The sequence below is a fragment of the Rhinatrema bivittatum genome, chromosome 17 (genome assembly GCF_901001135.1).
Source record: "Rhinatrema bivittatum chromosome 17, aRhiBiv1.1, whole genome shotgun sequence".
Taxonomy (NCBI): domain Eukaryota; kingdom Metazoa; phylum Chordata; class Amphibia; order Gymnophiona; family Rhinatrematidae; genus Rhinatrema; species Rhinatrema bivittatum.
Genome location: NC_042631.1, coordinates 17,679,556 through 17,699,257, shown reverse-complemented (window position 1 = coordinate 17,699,257; position 19,702 = coordinate 17,679,556). Strand labels below are relative to the sequence as shown.

Below are 19,702 nucleotides of genomic sequence, written 5' to 3'. Positions count from 1 at the left end.
ACTCCAGCCCTCCATGGCATCCCCAGCCCGAAGAGCAGAGTCCTAGCCAGGAATCGAAACCAGCTCTTGCCACTGGGCTAGCCCTGATCCAATCTCCCCTTAAACATGGCCAGAGGTTTAGCTAGGGCAACTTCTGGAAACATAGTTAACATTCTTGCCACTGTCAATGTAACAAACTCCTTATAGAAGTGATGAAGCTACATCTTTCTAGTGGCAGAAAATGTCCCCTTGTTTGGTTTATTGCCCCCATGGCAAGATCCTTATATGACTCTAATGTATTAGACAATGCAATCATATTCCCTCTCTCTTCTCTCTTTTAAGAAAGATATATCTTAATAACTCTTTCCTTACTGGGCAGTCTGTTCACATTCTCTGACTTTTTTTTCTATCTTTCATAGCCACCTTGAAGTGTGCTGCCCATAATTGTATCACATGCTGCAGGCATGGCCTAACAATGCCAAACAGTGCCAAGAGAGATTAATATACTCCTAATTTTAGTACACACAACTTGTTCAGCCTTAGTAGCTATTACCTAGCTTTGAATGCTCATACCTAAGTTATCCCCAGAATGCACTGATCCATGCAAAATATATATTCTGCATATCCATTCCTGCCCACGTTGAATGTCATTTGCACTTGAGCTGGATGGTGTTTATAACCCAACACAACTTGGTACTATCAACTAAACTGTATTGCTAGCAATTATGAATGTCTTTAATAGGGGCAAAAATAGCACCAACAATTGAGGCAACACCACTTGTGGCTCTGGCCCACTTGGAATTGCTTTGATTGATTATTATCCATTAATACTAGAACCTGCCCTCTAGGCAGTGTTTGTCCAAGGACAAATGGACTCCCCAATTCCTATGCTTTTTTATCTTGTACGATAGCTTTTCATGTCATAATATAGCAAAGTCCAGTTGAATTGTATTTATGTTGATTCCCATCTCTAGAAATGTTCCTCGCATTATCAGAGGAGGCTCGTTGGACAGGGCCTATTGCTCCTAAATCTATATTGAAGTTTCCAAATTCTCCCCTGACCTTCACGTCGCCTAGCCACCTCTGTTCACACAAGTCTTCACTGGTTTATTAAATATTATTGAAGGGTGTGGGTTTTTGTTTTTTCCAAAATTAATATTTTAAAATTTTGTGCCAGCTGGTTTTACAGGTGTAAGATGGTGTCTAAACATTTCCTTCTGCTATTGGGCTGAGCACAGTTGTCACTCTGCCAATATCGGTTTTTTGGCTTACTCTAATTCAAACAAGATTCCCACAGATCCCAGTCCGCACACAGCAACTTCTTGCTTTAGACTCGACAAAGTGTCACACAGCAACCATTAACCTAGAAAAACCTCTTTCGGTGCAGAGAAGACCCAGTGTAGCACGGTTACCAACCTCATCGAGGACTTCCCTTTTGTGCTAGGTTGAGCCCAATGTCACCCGTCTTTGCTCTGTTCTGGATCTGTGGCCGCACAGGCACCAGTCCCCCTGTGCAGTATTCTTCCCTGCATGACAATGGCTCACTTCCAGGGAGATGAGAGGACTTTTTTTTTCTAGTGTCCATCTGAATCCAGAGGAGGCTGCAGGTAGTATAAAAAAATAAAAATGAGTTCCATGTATAGAAAAGAAAAGACAACTTTGCTGCACTTGAAAGTAGAATGTTAAAAACCATCAATGTGTGGATAATACAAGCATCCAGAGTCCAAGGTTGCTTTTTACAAAACAGTGAAGTCGTTCAATGCCTTTGTGGGAGGCCAAGCTGCTGGGAGGCAGCTCTCTTATGACTTGGTGTTCGAGTTGGCTCCTGAGCTGGGAAGCCAAAGGAGACCAGAGTTTCTGAGTCAAGTTCTTTATTCTTGGCCATGTCATAAGCATGTTGGTGCTTTGGCTTGTGTCCCTTTCACTGCCTGAATGTCCCTAAGCATTTTGATTCCTTGTATTTTTTTTGTTTCTTTCACGAATGTGGCACAAATTTCAACGGGTGAATAGAAAACCATCTCCATGCTGGTGTCAAACACTGATGTCCCAGGTTTGTGCTTGATGGAGTCTCTCTTCCTTTCCTTTCCATCCTATCTTGGGCTCCTGATTTCAGTCACACAGCCCCATTCTCCTGTCTGGGTTTCTGCACAGCAGTACGGGGGCTATTAAGAGAGGGAGCCAGCGTGCAGAGGAATCCAGCCAGCAACGTGAGTCCTAGGCCCCCCCAAGCACAGAACATGGACCATCCGTAGCCATGACTAATATCCTCCGGGAGTCCGTAGATGTACTGAGGATGGCGCGAAAGTTCAAAGTTTATTCCAGCCACGCAGGTGCACAAGGATATTATACAGCACGTACCTGTAAGAAATGGTTCAGCATTAGTGTTCTCAGCAAGTTAAGGTCAACCATCTGTGTCCATCTAAAATGCTGTGTATGGTCCCTGAGGGCACCATCTTAACAGAGTAGCAGTGGGATAATCCCCGGTAAATCAGAAACTTCAAACACTGATACCTCTTCAGAAATGAAATATAGTGCAAATACAAATGGGAAGGGGCATCTTAATAATTTTATCTTAACTGCTAACATCACTAGCACTGTTGGTATAGCCTTGTGACTTCCTTTCAGCTATGGAGACTAGGATTGCCACCTGCTCCATGTCATAAGGAATGGGCTAATCCAGTCCTGGCTTTACTCTATTGCACCAAAAGAGCTCCGATACTACAAGTATTCCAAGAAGCTGTATTGAAAGTCTCATTTGACTACAGCTTAAGATAGGTCATGCAATTGTCTTTACAAGACTTTATATGACTGCAGGCACTCACTTTTCAATATCTTTTGGACTTTGTGGATACTGGTCTTTTCAAGAGAGATTCTTCAACTTAATGTTGTTTATTTTACATGCATTTCACTTAAAAAAAAAGTATTTAAAAAGTGGACCAGTATTATACAGCATATCATATTGAGTATTAGCTGACAAAATGGTGGTCCTACATATATATTATACATTGTTCATTTCTGATTTACTCTCCCATCTCCCTTGCCTCTCTTGTTGTCTTCACATTCCATAAACCAAGTTCCAGCAACCCCTGTTCAGTGTAACTTATCCTTATCTTTCCGTGCTATTGTTAATGTTATAACACCCCCTGTTCGATGTGAACCGATATGATATGATATGGTTTCATGAATGTCGGTTATAAAAAAGTATTAAATAAAATAAATATATTCACATCAAAGTAGATGAATGTGCCTTATTTAAACTCGTTAAATCAGATGACCAAGCTCTGTTTAATTTTTTTACATCTTTACTCTTATAGCATTCAGGGCCTTGTAGTTCTGACTGGGTCACTGATTTTCCTAAGAAAATTAGCGCTTCGGATCCATGCATTCATTGGGGTACAGCCAGGATAGATGTCATGGGGCCAAATGGCAACCCTAACATAGACCTCAGCTGCAGCTTCCTCTTAATATTAGTTTCCCCACTGAACATGCTGACTGTTACAAAAGTTTTCCCCTCACTAACACGGGTGCCAGGATCAAGGCTAGAAAGCTGAATCCCTCTGTGCCTGTGTGTGCCAACATAGATATCCAGGTACAAGGCTATAGGGGAAAATCCCACTTTTACTATGGGGGAATAATCATAGTGACACAGGACCCAAGGCCAGAATGGCAAATCCCACCCCGAAAGTGGGAACCATCATAGAGACTCAGGAACAAGGCATTTGTTATCCAAGGGTCAGGGTTGTGTGGAAATCCCCTCTCGTACCTATGGGGACTATCAGGGTTGCCCAAGATCAAGACTAGAATGGCATTGTTGCTATGTGTTACCACCATGGTGAGCCAGTATTAGAAACTATTTTCCAGGAAGAAGAATCAAATATTTTAAAAACTTACAAGATATGAACTATGTTCTATAACTTATTTCAAAAAGAAAATACTACTAAAGTAGGGAATGAAAAGAACGTATCTTACCTCCCATAAGGAAGAGCAAACCTGCCACATACTGCATCAGATCATGCTGCTTGCAGCAGCCGAGGACGCCGACAATCCAGCCAAAAAGGATAATGGACACTGCCATGCCAAGGAAGCCGGCTGTCATCCTGCGCAGGTCTGTCCAGGGGAGCGTGAAAAAGAAAAGCACACAGGCAAGGGGGGAATGAAATCTGAGAGGGCTGGAAACAGATCGAAGACAGAGATCAGACAAAAAAAAAAAAAAAAGAGGTAGGGTCAAGAACAAAATAAAAGAGAAGCATCGAAAGTAGCCGTTGAGAGAGAAGAGGAGGAAAGCAGGAGCGGAGTTGGAAAAGAAAAAGCAAAAACGCTTGGTTCTCCTCACAGCTGGTGGAAAAAACAAAAATAACATAAGAAGATAAGGCTTGCCTTACTGGGTCAGTGAAAGGGTTCATCAACACCTCTGCCTAGATCACCATCCCAGTGGTCAAGGGGGGTGCAGTCACTTTGTGTCTGTGGTGTTGGGGAAGCTAGCAGTGGAAGTCTTGGACAGTGATGCATGCCCCCCCCCCCCCCCAGTAGATTAGAGCTGGTGAGAGCCCCCAAATAAGAACCTGGCAGCACATCATTCAGAGGGAAGGACTGGTTAGCCGGGGGCCTCGTTTCCGTTCATACCATTTCTTGATTGGCGACTACATGTGCGTAGGTGCAAAGATTTGCACCGTGTTATTTTTTTTTAAAAGGAATTTTTCTAAACAGGCCTTTTTCAGAATTCATTATCATTACTATTTGGGGAGTAAAATTTCCCTTTAGATTAACGAGTTAATGAGGGATGAAGACTGCATGATTTAAGGACCATCCTTCCAAAAAATTCCATCCACTTTAATGCTCAGTGGAGTAAAAAAAAAAAAAAAAATCTGATAATTTCAGTGCTCATAAAAGGTGCCAGATTAACAGCATTTGAAACCAAAAGTCTTCTGTTTAGCCACAGGGCAAACTTCCCTGCCATTGTACGTAAAAGCATGCGCTGGAGCGTCCTGCTCGAAGGGTGAGAGGCTCGATTTGGCCTCTGCCGAGAGTCTCAGCAAGTGGGTCAGATAATGGTAAACTGGGGCTACCTTTCCATCTGCGGTGATTAAGGGATGGAGAATGTGGGGGTTGATTCCTGTGACTGGAGTGAGGGAGAATTAATGTGCGTGGGCGCAAGAGAGGGGGGAGACCATTGAAGATGGAGAGAGAGAGTGTGTATGTGTGAGAGTGTGTGTGAGAGTGTGTGTGTGTGTAAGTGTGTGTGTAAGTGTGAGTGTGTGTGTGAGTGTGTGTGTGGTTCCAGTGATTGGAGAGTTAATGTGTACGGGTGGGGGTGGCCAGTGACTGAGGAGATGGAGAATGTACCTGAGGGGTAGGGGGTCTTAAGTGAATGGGCAAATGGAGAACGTGTATGTTGGGGAGGGGGGGCCGTGAAGATGGAGTGTGTGTGTGTGTGTGTGTGTGTGTGTGTGTGTGTGTGTGTGTGTGTGTGGAGGGGGATGTCCAGTAAAGATGGAGACTATGTGTATGTTTGTAAAAGGGAAGGGTGTCCAGTGAAGGTGGAGAACGTTTGGGAGGGTGGGGGGCAGGGGGGAGGACCAGTGACTGAGACGATGGAGGATGTGTCAGTGGGGGAAAGCAGGAGGGAAACCTGGTGACTGGGGAGATTGAGAATGTGTATTTGTTGGGAGGCGGGGAGGGCAATCAATGACTGAGGGACTAGCAATGTAAGTGAGGGGGAGGGATGCACGCCTGAGAGACAGAGGAGGGCCACAGAAACTGAGGGAACGGGTGGATAAAGAAGATTAGCCTATGGTTTTATTGCCTGATGGTTACTTACGCAGGGCATGCCACTCGTCCTGTCGGATGGTCTTGGTGGTATTGATAGGCAGGTTCCGTGGCAAAGAGGAGGAGGTGTAATGATATTTCACAGGTATGCAGCGTTCAATGATCCCTGAAACACAGATACAGGCAGTCAGAAATCAGTGCCTCTCCCTCTGCCACCCAGCAGAGAATGATTCCCAGTTCCAAGCTGCAGCACCCCCCATACTGGAACTCCTGGGAGATAAGTTGCAGAAACTCAAAGTGAATATATCCATAACTCCCCTGGGGAAAAAACCCCCTGCAAGTGCTGACTCCTGCACAGCTGAAAGGTGCAACTGCTCCGACAAAACAGGACAATGCAAGCCTTCCCCGGAGCTCGCTCTGAAAGGGCTAATGAGAGATCTGAAAATGTAGCACTCCGTGTACTGACCAGCCACGGCCCCCGTCTCAGAGAAGACTTTCTGACCTACTTTAGAAATATATGCATACCAGTTATAGAAAAATACACCGCATGCTCCAGGAGCGCCAGGGGGAGAGACTGAAGAGCAACAGCCTAAAATATGTCTTCCCAGAAAGGGTGCTGAACGCATGGAACGGCTCCCTGGGGGGAGAGGAAAATGGTAACGGAATTCATGGGATAAGTACAAAAGGGTCCCTGGTGGCAAGAGAGCTGGCACCTATTGGCACTGCAGCGGGGCTGGTATTGGCAGACTAGATGGGTCTGGATGGTCCTTCTGTCAGGTACTACAGTATGGGGAGGTCTACTCTGCTGCCCTCCCTCCAGCACAGAGGCAAAGGTGGGAGATACTGCAGGCAACAGGGTAGCTGGGTTGGTGCAAACAGGCTACACCTCCCCAGAAACCAACTAGGTTAGTGCCGGCAAGTTGGTGGTAGTCATATATCATTTAATGGTTCTATGGGGAGGGGGGGGGGGCGAATGTTTGGGCAGCAGATTCACTGGTTGTTTGGATTAGTGGTAGAAAGGGAGGGGGGGGGGCCACAAGTGCTGGATCATGTACAGGATGGTACGGTAAAGAAGCAGCGGGGTAACCTGCCCGGAGCAGCAGTTATGACCTAAAACAAACGGTGGTAGGGGCTGCGTTGGCACAACCTGTCCGGAAAGGTCAGAAACCTAAGCAGCAGCAGCAGGACTGCCTCAGGCCTCCTGGAAGGCACTGGTAGGAAAAGGGTTAAGGCGGCAGGTAGGTAAATAAATAAATAAATAAGCCACACCGAGGGGGGAGGGGGAGCTAGTGTCCGACTGCATATGGACATTAAGTATAAGTCTGTTTATAGGATGAGGTACTCAAAGCAGCAGAAGCTCAGCTGGGCAGACTGAAACACCAATTTGGTCTTCATCTGCCATCATTTAGGCTTCCCAAACTGTGGGGTTGGGACCCCCAGATGGGGGGGGGGGGGTTCACAACATTTTCAGCTGGGGGCCACAGGGTCCTCAAACTGAAGTACTCTTCAGGCCCAAGTGGAAGCAGCATTGGGGGTGGGGGCCCGTGAGCCAGCAGGCACTCACAGGCCCTGCAGGGTCCTTCCTCCCCATGAGTTCCTGGGGTAACAGAAAGCCCGGCGAGAGGAGGGATGGGGGGGGGAGGGGGGGGCATCACAAAGCCTGTGAGCTTGCCCTGGCTCAAGGGCTTCCATTACTAATGCTGCCATCGCCTGCAGATCACCCTCAAGCTTGGCACCAGCCACGAGGGGAGGGGATGCCCCTCACTCACAACTGAACCTACCCCACATAAAAATGTTGCCCCTGTCATCCATCTACCTTCTCGTCCCTTCAGTTGCCATCCACTTTTAGCCCGGGGCCCAAAGGAAAATGTTGCCATTGGCCATGGCCAGTGGTATTTTGGGAGGAAGGGCTGTTCAAAGGGAGGGATCAGATGCAGAAGGGTTTGAGGGTTGGATCAGATGGAGAGGGATTGCCTGTGGATGGTGTGAGAAGGGGGAATGACAGAAGATCAACCGGGGAGGTGGGGGGGTGAGAAGACATCTGCTGAGGGCGGTTGTGAAAGGAGGGTTGGATGAGAAGAGGTGAGGCTGGGAGAGGGAGAGATGAGAGTGAGGCGGAAAGGGGCGATGGGGGTGAGAGGGACGGGATAGCAGAGGATCAGTTGGGATTATAAAAAGGGCTTGGGGGTGAGAGAGGGGCAGCTGTGGGATGCAAAAAGGTTGGGAGGGGGTGAAAGACAGGAGATGGGCTGTGGGGGTGAGAGGAGCTGAGGACTGAAAGAAGGGGTCCTCTGGAGAGGAGCAGATTAAGAGGGGAGGTCTTCTGGAGGGGGTGGAGGTTAAGAGAGGGGATCAACTGGAGTGCAGGGAGGGTGATTTTTGGAGGGGACCGCACCCCTGCTAATCTGTTTTGCTGGTCCTCTAGGGTCACGTGTCACATTGGCTGTAAGTTTGTGAAGCCCTGATTTACGGTGTTACTATGAGTCGTTCCATATAACTCCAGAACATCAAATTCTTATAGGGAACCCTAGATTGTACAACATGGAAGCAACAGAGGAATTTTCTATTGTCTGAGATCAATTTGTTTTAGCTGTATACACAATATTTTACCAGTGTGCACATCAGATCTGGTTTCGATCCATTGCTAATCTTCATATGTATATAATCAGCAAGGAGAAAAACTATTGGTCAAATCAACTGTGAACATGTTTTCACAAATTTTTCATTCACTACTCAGCGACGGGGGTGGGGACACTGCTGCTCAGTGACTAGGTTGGGGATGCCGTCACTTGGTGCTGGGGGGAAGACACAGCCGATCAGTAATGATGCTCTGTGCAGGCTAAGAATACCCTTGCTCTGTGACCAGATTCATGGTGGTGTTGCTGTTCCTGCAAGGATATAGGATTATCGCCCATTTACAAGTATATAATATTTAAAATATAGTCATAATCTTTTTTTTTTTTTTGGCCTGGCAGTTAGCTTCCAGCTCAGACCTTTATTGGGCTATGGCACCAGGATTTCAGCCAACAGTGCTGGCCCACTCCCTCCCCTCCATCCTGCCCTTCCTCCCCATGCCATGGACCTCCGAACCCCTTTATTCCTCACGCTCTGGACCTCAGGAGCTTAACTGCAGCAATGGAAGCCCAGACGGGAGTGGAACCTCCGAGCATAGGCCGACTCTGTCCCCCACCCTCGCTTTACTCTGATGGCATCGTCACCAGAACAGAGCAGCCCGAGTTCCATGGGGAGAATGAGAGAAATGGCCAGAAGGGAAGGGTTCAGAGATCCAAGCTGCGATTGGGGATCTGCAGGCAGAAATGCTGTCGTTCCCCCCCCCCCCCCCCCCCCAAATTTTGCTGCACAAGACACAGGTCTGTACACAACTACCCATGCCCTCCCCCCTTCCCCCATTTTATCCCATCCCACTCAGCCACTGCTGCAACAATCCTTGGCCAGACTGTGGCTCCCTCTGGAACCCAGTATGCACCCCTAAGTCGGTTTACTAAGTTTCACCACCCCCTCCCCTCCTCCACGAGCTGTGAACACTGCTCACACATGCACCCCCAGCCTAGGAATACTAGACCGCACCGCCACTGAACCACCGGGTCAACCCAAATTGCAGCAATATTTTAAAGGTATTTAGCTCCTATAATAAAGGAGACATTTCCGTCACTGTAATTATTTTCCTCAGAGTCTGGGTATTATGATGATATCAAATCTTGCTTTGACAGCGGAAGTGACAGTAACGTAGGATTTAATATTGGCATTTTTTGCTATGGGACATTTGTAAATGAAATAAAACAACTGTGAAGGCTGCCGGACCCTTCAACCCACACACACCCTTGTCGATGTTATGGCTCCTCAGTGAGCTACTGCGTATATTTCCATCCCTGGCTAAATGCTAAAAGCATGCATTCTCTCTTGCTGTGGTTTCTTACGTTACTAGAACCACTGGCTAATAACAACTCTATTATGCACACTTATTATTTACAGAGAGCCACAGAGTCCAACCTTCCTCTGATTGCCTCTCAGTTCCCTCTGTAGGATAATTCCGAGGAAGATGAAAAATTCCTCTGCATCCCTAGTCAGTTCTGCCACAGAGCAAAGTATGTGATCAGCTTGGAACCGAGGAGGAATACGCACTTTGCCAGTTGTGGAGATTTACTATGACGCCCGCCAATATCTTTGTCCTTTAACAACTTGCCCCATTTAATTCTGAATTGGTTTAGTCTTGTAGGCCATAACTATTTCTACTGGCAAAACTTTTCATGATTTCCCCCATTCTTTGAATACCACCTCCACCACCTTTTGAAGGTAGTGAAGTCTTTTATCTCAAACTTAAGAGGCACTCCCCCTTGTTTTGTTTGTTTATTTATTTCTTAACCCTTGACTACCTGTCTCATCAAAAACATCGAGGCGGGGTACAATTACAATAAAATAATCAATAAAATGATAATACATCAATAATAAGATCAACATAAAAATCTCACAATTGGATCTGCTTTGTTAGAAAGATAAGAACATAAGAACATAAGAAAATGCCATACTGGGTCAGACCAAGGGTCCATCAAGCCCAGCATCCTGTTTCCAACAGTGGCCAATCCAGGCCATAAGAACCTGGCAAGTACCCAAAAACTAAGTCTATTCCATGTAACCATTGCTAATGGCAGTGGCTATTCTCTAAGTGAACCTAATAGCAGGTAATGGACTTCTCCTCCAAGAACTTATCCAATCCTTTTTTAAACACAGCTATACTACCTGCACGAACCACATTCTCTGGCAACAAATTCCAGAGTTTAATTGTGCGTTGAGTAAAAAAGAACTTTCTCCGATTAGTTTTAAATGTGCCCCATGCTAACTTCATGGAGTGTCCCCTAGTCCTTCTACTATCTGAAAGAGTAAATAACCGATTCACATCTACCTGTTCTAGACCTCTCATGATTTTAAACACCTCTATCATATCCCCCCTCAGTCGTCTCTTCTCCAAGCTGAAAAGTCCTAATCTCTTTAGTCTTTCCTCATAGGGGAGTTGTTCCATTCCCCTTATCATTTTGGTAGCCCTTCTCTGTACCTTCTCCATCGCAATTATATCTTTTTTGAGATGCGGCGACCAGAATTGTACACAGTATTCAAGGTGCGGTCTCACCATGGAGCGATACAGAGGCATTATGACATTTTCCGTTTTATTCATCATTCCTTTTCTAATAATTCCCAACATTCTGTTTGCTTTTTTGACTGCCGCAGCACACTGAACCGACGATTTCAATGTGTTATCCACTATGACACCTGCAAGACTCCTGTAGAGCCCTTTCATCTATTGCATCATAACAACTAGCAACTTTTCTTTAGGATACAGTGAAATGAGACCCCGTACAATCAGGATGGGGCTCGTCTTCCTTTTATCACATTCAGGATTCTCTGCAGGATGAAATACATTTTCTTAGACCAGGATAACAATTAGACAGAGATGAGATCACATAAGTCCCTTCTGCCTCTGAAAGACATACAATATGTTCTTGAAAGCTGAATGGACAATGGGGGATGATAAATCAAATCAAAGCAATCATATCTTTCAATAATGTTTATGCTGATCTAATAATAGGTATCATAACCTGCAAAGAATTCAGTTTTCTCCAGGATTAATACAGCTCTTTACCATTCAATATACAACTAAGGATCATCTTATGTATGTACACTGGGACCCATCCTTTCCATTGTCTCCTCTGCTCCCCCGTCAATGTCCAATGTGCTGGGCTGCTGCTCTACCTTCCTTCAGCCCTTTGGTGATTGCTTTATTCACTCTTCTGCCTTTCCCTTTCTCTATGGGGCAGCCATGGTCAGAACAGCTTTCTTTTAGTGGCTGGATTTCAGGAAATTGCAGGTAGCTAGAGACAGCCAGGAGATTTATTTCTCATCACTACAATTTCACTCCATCCCAGCAGCTGGGAGGGGGAGAAGCAAAGTAAGTACTCTAGATTAAAATGATTAAATTGCCTAATGGTTTCTCATCAGAGACTACGGGCAGTGGCAGCCCCTGACTGGAATGCTATATAACCAAAATGTAATCCAATGAAGTCAGCCCCTTTCCCAGGGATGCTTGATGTAGTAAATAACAGCAGTTAAATACCAAAATGGCCCCTCTAATCTGCCCATCGAGGTGTTTAGGGTTGTAGCTGCCGCTCTGTGCAGGTGACCCCCCATTGCTTTCTGTTTAGGGTTGTATCCGCTGCTCCATGCTCCCAGTAGAACAGAATACCAAGACCTAGTCCCTTCACTTTCTTCTCTGGCACAGAACCAATGGCCATTGCTGCAGTGGAAGGGGCACTTCCCACTTTCCATTCCACAGTTTATCCCTTTTTGGAATCCAAATTTCCTTCTTCTCTTCGAACAGGCCAGACATGTGCTGAGTGTTGGTGAAGTGTCAACATTTGCAGATGACCTAAAATTATTCAGATAATCAAAATCAAAGCTGTTGTGTGCGATTGTTATGTAATGGATTTGTTTTTATGATGTGCTTTTTTATTTTGATATTTAACCATTTTTAAAATCTATTAAGGTTTTTATAATTTTGTGTTTGATGTACCGTGCATTATTTTGTCTGTTAATTTTATATCTGATTGTTCTTTCTTTGCTTTCTCTTCTCTGCTTTCAACATCAACATGGAAAAGCAGATTACAAAAGCCCATGACAAAGAACTATAAAAAAAAGATCACAGAAAACTGAGAGTGGTCAATAAAGCAACAAATGAGGTTCAACACAGATAAATGCAAAGTAACGCACATGGGGAAACAAACCAGATGCCTCTTATGCAATAATAGGTTCTAGTTTGACTGATACTACTCAGGAAAGAGATTTTGGAGTCATTGTGAATAGTGTTCAAGAAACAACCTAATATGCAGCAGTGGTCAAAAAGATCAAACAGAATGCTAAAAATTATTAAAAAGGGATTTACAAGAATAAGCCAAATGTCAATATGCCACTCTGCCAATACATGGTATGTCCACTGTTAGGGAGCGCTGGGAGAGCGGTCCCAACTTGTGGAGATAGTGTGCCCTTAGGCCTCGGCATGACCCCAGAGGACTCCAAGGCAGCACCAAGGTAGGCAAGACGTGTCCCAGCATGGGTGGAGCGGACGGTCTGACCCTCTGCCAGACCTGCATGCTTCTGGGGCCAACACATGGTGTTGGTTATTGAACAGTCCTCCAACCATTCCCAGTCCTTTCGGACCTGCCACAAGGAATGACATGAAGCAGCAGGCTGGACTACGGATGAGGGCAGACGAAGGCTCTGGAACATAGAGACTCTAGACGTAGACGAGGAACTTGGAGGTACAGACGAAGACTCATGCAAGGATTTTGGACGAAGGTTCAGAGGCAAGGTACTGCAGGCAAAGGTATTCAGGAGCAAGATCAAGTACTGGGTTGAGACTGTGACGCAGCATGTCCTACACAGCCACTACCCATGGGCTGGTCGCAGACCACGCTTGAATGCAAAGCAGGCCCTAGACGAGGTGTAGAATAGATGAAAACTGGAACATGGCGAAGATTCAGTAGAAGCCTGTATCAAGGTGTGCCCTACACAGCCCATCCTAGGCTGGTCGCGGACCATGCTGGAATGGCACAGGTTCAGTCAGAGTCTTTGGCATGGATGGACGCAATGCAGGGAACTCCAAAGACTGGGACGGAAGCAAGCAAGGATTCAAAGACAACTCAGGACTGAAGCAGAAGTCTTCCGGAGGCTTGTACTGCGCAGGTGAAGATGGCCTTGTACCATGAGCGCCCTACACAGCCACTACCCATGGGCTGGTCACGGACCATGACATGGCACGCCAGGAAAGGAGGCGATGAGGAACCTGGGGTACAGGACATCAGGAACAGGCGAGGAACATCAGGACGGGATCACTGACATCAAGACGAGACATGGAGCTCCAATGAAGAACGAAGGCCTGACGGAGCACTGGAAGGCGAGACATCCAGGAGCAAGTAACTCCAATGCAAGGCAAAGCAGGACTGAAAGAGAAGTCCTTTTATAGAGCAGGAAGCAGGCAACTCCCTGGGAGGAGTTTAGATGGGCCACACCCGGCTGGCCCTATAACTAAAGAGAAGAGCTGCGGGCCAACCCCTTAGGAAGAAGGGGCGAGGCCCAAACCAGAAAGTCAAGGAGGAAGCAGAGCAGGCCTCAGGTAGGCGCAGATGGCAACAGAGGCCTCCCAGGCCATGGCGCAAAACCGGGACAAACTGTCCAGGCAAGGCCCCGGCTTTGGTGCGGCCTCCAGAGAAAAGGTGAGCGGCCTCCCATGGCACAGCTACGAGAGGAATCGTAACATCCACATCCTGAATCCTTTGTGCATGTCTGGTTATTGCATCTCAGAAAAGACAATACACTAATAAAAGGTTCAGAGAAGGGCAACAAGAATGATTAGGGGTTATGGCACATCTTCCAAGGAGGACAACCCTAAAAAAAATTACAACTACTCAGCTTGGAAAAGAGATAACTGAGGGGAGATATAATAGAAGTACACAAAATCATAAAAGGTGTGAGGAAAGTAAATACGTGATTATTATTCACGTCTTGTAGTACAGGAGCTAAGTGGCACCTCATAACACCATCAGGCATCAGATTTAAAACAAACAGAAGGAAGTACTTCTTCATATAATGTAGAGTTAACTCGTGGAACTCACTGCTACTGGGTATTGTGAGGCAAGTAGAATAATTGGATTAAAAAGGGATTAGACTTTTATGGCAGACAGATAAATCACACCATATTTAACATAACAGTCCAGGGATGCCCTGACCCAGAATAACATCCTTGACTGTTATGTTAAATATGGTGTGATTTATCTGTCTTCCATAAATGTCTTACAATAACGTGCAGGCAACTTTTCACTGTTTGCCACTGATGGGCTAGATGAAGTTCTGATTTGACCCAATTGGGTTACTTTTATTATTAAGTTCATCCTTCTTAGTGTTTCTGATCTTGTGCTTGGTCTCCTCTTTCTTTGCTCAGTGTCTACAGCCTTTTTTTTGGACTCCTGTGCCTTTGTGTTTTCTCCTAGGGTCTTCCCAAAGTTTCCTGTGCTCATCTCCCAGTGCTGTGCTAGATCTCTGGAGACACTTACTCTGTCCTCTGGGACCTTTGTTGTGTTTCCTAGATCTTCTCTTGGAGCTGAAAGTCTCTTCAGCAGCACAGGAGAGTTCCAGGGGGAAGAGGAGCCTGTTTCAGTGCAGATGAGCAGCACCAGTAAGCGGAGGAGGGGAGAAGTTGTGGCCAGCCCTGAATCTGTAGGAATACTGACAATAGGGACTTTGTCTGCCATTTCTCTTCTAAATCCCTCACTGCATCTGGAGCGAAATACACGCAGAGCACTGCTTCAGGACCATGGACAGCAGTTTTCAGAGCTCAATTCCTGTGTATGCAGATGATCTTGCCATTTTATCTCCTACCCTAGAAAGTTTTGCAAGAGAAACTAAATCTGCTAGAGACCGACTGTAAATAATGGGCAGGTGAATTGGGAAATGACAACAATTATGATCTTCCACAAAAAAAAAAAAAAAAAAAAATCTACAAAAAGATCAAAATTTAGCTAAATAACCAAGAAGTATTGTGCATAGTAAATTGTACATATCTTGGTCTGACTACACATACATCTGGGAACATTAAGTTGGCTATAAAGACAGTACAAGATAAAATAAAGAGCCTCCTATACAGAAAAAAAAAATGAAATCTCTGTCTAGTTTCAGCCACATAGTAAAACTATTACTAAATTATTCAGTAGCATCATTCAAGCATTTCTCCAACAGTCTGGGGTACATCATTAACACAAAACTATAAAGCATGGGACAGAATCCCAATATTTATTTAAAATCTTTTCTATACCGTCACTAAGTTATATACCATCGCAACGGTTTACATGTAGGCACATAAATTAAGGTAGGTGAATGCGTACTATAGTACATTCTAACAGGTGCCACAAAAGGTTCAGTTACAATATATCATACAAGACAATCAATTGTTTAGTGACAAAGGTCATGACCAGGTGTACCAGTAAGGTACTATTCCCAGGTAAAATTCATATTCTCAGTGTTTAACAATTACGTTTGTTGTGAAACCCTGCACTTCTAGTTTCTCTGTATTCACAGAAACTCTCCCAACAAGGAGTGCAGAGCAGGAGGAGGGCATTTCCCATACTACTCACCACAAAACAAAAATATTCAGGTGGGTAGCAGTGACACAAACACCCTCTACTAACGGGCACTTTGTGAAGCAACACAAAATCCAGCAAAAAAATCCCCCACAAAAACAACAAAAAAAACCCTACCTCACTCAGCACCTTTGTAGCAAATCTGCCATACCAAAACAGTACTACCTCCAGGGACATAAGCAGCAACCATACTACCCTTGAAAAGGCAGCATTCAAAGGCCCTTCAACCCCAATACTTCCTGCCAGAAGCAAATTGGGTAACAAAACAAGCCAGGCTGCTATAGATCCCTGCACAGCAACTACAGGCTAGCAGAATACCTCACCTCGGTCTCACACACACACACACAAATCCTCACCGAATAGAGAATAAGTGACCACACACTAAAATCAGAAATATTCAGACAAAAACTGAACTGGAAACCCAAAGCAGCCCAATTCTGCATGCAAAGAGAAATGGACACGCATTTCCCCCTGTACTGTGCACGGTGCAGAGATAAGAGATGCACAGTCCCGAACCTGCCAGCAAAAAAAAACAAAACAAAACGATTTTCCACCGAGAAATGAGCAGGAAAACAACATACCAGCCTCAGGAAAGCAGGCAGCGCAAGCATCCGTGAGCAGAAAATATTTCCCAGCCTGCTATCCAGCCAGAAACCCAACATGACCAGAGACAATACTGAACATGACCGGAATTGGAGCATGGTCTGTTTCTCGCCTGTATTTTATAACTTTGGCTCTTACGGAAAACTGCTTAGCAAATCTGGCCCACAATGTTTTATTCTGGCAATGCACATCGGATTTTGTTATGCCAAGAAAATGGCCTGAATCTGGACCCTTTTGGCTGCCAGGAAGGCACTGAGCCAAGGTCCTCTCCCTAGCTCCTTCCTCAGACACTGAGAGTGAGGAACCAACCTCGAGACCAGGACAGGGACATGGGAGCATCTGCCCGGGAAGCCCCCAGCTCCCAAGCAGACATTGCAGGGGCCTCGCGGCGCCTGCCTGCCTCCTCCATTCTCGGGAGAACACTGAACCACCAAAGGGGCTCCTGTGATGCAGCTAAAGAGGGCAAGATCGCACGCAATTTCAGCACCGACATCAGAAGGCGAGGGGCAACAGTCCAGAGATCTGCCGCTCTTCTGGATTGCTCCCTGACCCCCCCCTCCCCCCCCAAAGGGCAGGACCTGGGGCTGCGGATCAGCTGGACAGTGCACACCCCCCCCCCCTGATCACAAGTCCTCCTGCACTGACCTTTGCCGATCAGCTCCTCGGTGTCCGGGTCGAAGCCCAGGCGGTGACACTTCCTCCACAGCCCGGAGATGGTGGAGTTGTACTGGCGGCTGCAGTGCGACTCCAGGGCCGAGCTGGCGTGCATGAGGTAGCGCTTGGCCCGCGGCGGGGCAGCTCCCCGGGCTGGGCTTCGCCCCCCGGCGCCGGGCACGGTCAGACCGCCCCCCTCCCCGCTTTCCCGGACCGGGCTGGGGCTGACGGCCGCGGGCAGCTTCAGAGGGCCGCCCGCCCGCCTCGGGCTCAGACCGGCCCCCACGGTGGGGCCGAGGCCGAGGGCCTTGGTGGGGCTCGGGCTCTCCTCCTTGGAAGGGCTGAGGCCGTGCCCCTTGGCCGGGCTGGGCCCGGCCTCCCCGGGAGGGCGCGGGCTGTTTCCCTTGGCAGAGCTCGGGCCCTCCTTCCCGGAAGCTTTGGGGCCGCCGCCCCCCCCGGGACGATCCGGGCCGTGCGCCTCGGCCGGGCCCGGGCTCCTGCCCCGGGGAGGCATGCGGAGGGGCAGGTTGTGGTTGGTGATGTAGATGTAGCCGGGGTCGGTCCTCTTGTTGGCGTAGTTTTTGCAGCGCTCACGGTGCCGCCGGGCGTCCGTCTCGTACCAGAAATCGGTGCAGATGGCCATGGCCAGCAGCCCCAGGGCGGAGAAGGCCAGGAAGAGCCCGGCGCTGGTGAGCAGCTTCATGGCCGCCATCTTCTGATTCAGCCTCTGCCAGCTCCCTCCCACAGCCCATGCAGGCAGCTCGGCGCCCGGGCGCGGAAAGGCGATCGGGGGAGGGCGAGGGCCAGGGCAGGGCTCAGGCCCCTGGAGCAGGAAGAAAGGGATCCCCGCCGTGCATGAGGCCAGAGCTTCCGATGCCTCCTGCAAGGAGGAAAAAAAAAAAAAACCCACCTAAGCTGGGAAGAGAAGGGAGGGGGAGGGCGGCGGCGGCCGCTGCAGTTCCCTTCCTGTCCTCTTGGGGCTGAGTGAGAGGCTTGAGGAGGGAGGGAGGGGGGGCAGGCTGGGGGGTTACGGAAGGGACGGCGCGGGCAGGGCCACGATCATCTCCCCCCCGCATCCTCACGGCAAGGTCTTTCCCTGAGGAGGGGGCGGACTCACCCCCGAAGAGGAACCCAAATCGCTCCCTGGCGGCCTGGGGGGGGGGGGGGGGGGGGACACCCCCAGCAGCCCTGAACCCTGCCGCCGCCGCCGCTTTCCTCAAACCCACGCCGCAGGGACATTTTAACTCGCACAACTCGGGCAGCTTTGGGAGAAAGAGATCCGCCTCGTCGGGAAGGCTTCTTTTTTTCTCTTTAAAAATCGCTTGCGCATTCACCTTGTCTGCCCGCCTGGGTACACATTATCCGCAATTTCAGGTTAGGTATATTCACGGGAAAGCCACAAACCCAGAGAAAGTTTTCTGGTAAAAAAAAAATGATGGATCCAGCCCAAAATATGAAAAGGGGGGGGAAAATCCAAAACCGAATCATCAGCTTTTCCATCCAACAGTTCCTTAACTCACCGAGCATCTGTGGATTTCTTCCTTATAAATTAGGCTGAAAAACTGGAGTTCCCCTAAATTGAGATCAAGAACCTGGTGCTCCTGAGAGCTCTTACATTCTCCATGGCTCCTTAGTTCTGGACTGGGTCTGTGTCCCCGGGCAGGGCGCACCCTAGTGGGGTGTGGGGCCCCAGCCGGTCCCGTCCCCCCCCCAGATACTGAACAGCACAGAAGAGGGGGGGGGGGCACGGTCCCTTCTGGGGGCCCAGGGTGATTTACCCCCGGAAGGTCCCTCCTCCCTCCCCCCCCCCCAGATACTGAACAGCACAGAAGAGGGGGGGGGGGGGGTACGGTCCCTTCTGGCCTGGCGCTGATGTCTACGTCCATGGGCGGCTGCAGATCCTGCCGCACCCATGGGATGCGATGTTAGACATCAGGGGCAGGATTTGCAGAAGGGCATGGGCCCCTATTACTCCCAAGGAATGCAGGACCCAGGCTTGGTGGGGGGCTATGCATTTAAGCCCGCTTATAAAACATTTTACACTCATAGTTGCTCTTTTGTTTCAGGGGGGAAAAAAACGGCAGCACTCATAGGCCTTGCTCTACAATTCTTTTTTTTGGTTTTTTTTTACTTGTTGTTTTGGGAGTTCCCAATTTATGCAGGGTAAAAGGATCCCCCTTAGCAGGATAATCCTTGTGCAGAACACGTATCCCCCCCTGCTAATGACTACACCCCCCTGCCCTCTTTGTCAATCCTGCACACCCCCCACCCTGGGTGCTGCCCTGCAGGCTCCCTCCCTTCCCTGAGGCCCAGAGCCAAGGAAGACGATGTCTTCCCTCCTCTTGCTCAGCATCCAGCACAGATTTGGCATCACCCAGGCCAGGGCCTGCAGTTTAAAGTTTACAGCACTGCTGGGTGGCGCCAGGATCAACGCTGGCGCCAAGCAGGAGTAAAGTATGAGCATCAACTCAGATTTCGTGGCCTGGGCCTGGAGAGAA

General features: G+C 47.9%; 2 protein-coding genes across 3 annotated transcripts in view; both read right to left on the bottom strand.

The window, feature by feature from the left end:
- Positions 1–19,702, bottom strand: part of SLC39A13 (solute carrier family 39 member 13) — a 140,144-nt gene that overhangs the window by 90,359 nt on the left and 30,083 nt on the right. The gene's annotated exons all lie outside the window — the stretch shown is intronic.
- Positions 1,128–18,093, bottom strand: LOC115079052 (transmembrane protein 178B-like). Its single transcript, XM_029582056.1, has 4 exons — positions 17,196–18,093; positions 5,798–5,911; positions 3,949–4,086; positions 1,128–2,337 (listed from the first exon to the last, which is right to left on the bottom strand). Exons 1-4 carry the CDS (start codon positions 17,914–17,916, stop codon positions 2,093–2,095), a joined length of 1,218 nt encoding a protein of 405 aa, XP_029437916.1. The 5' UTR covers positions 17,917–18,093; the 3' UTR covers positions 1,128–2,092.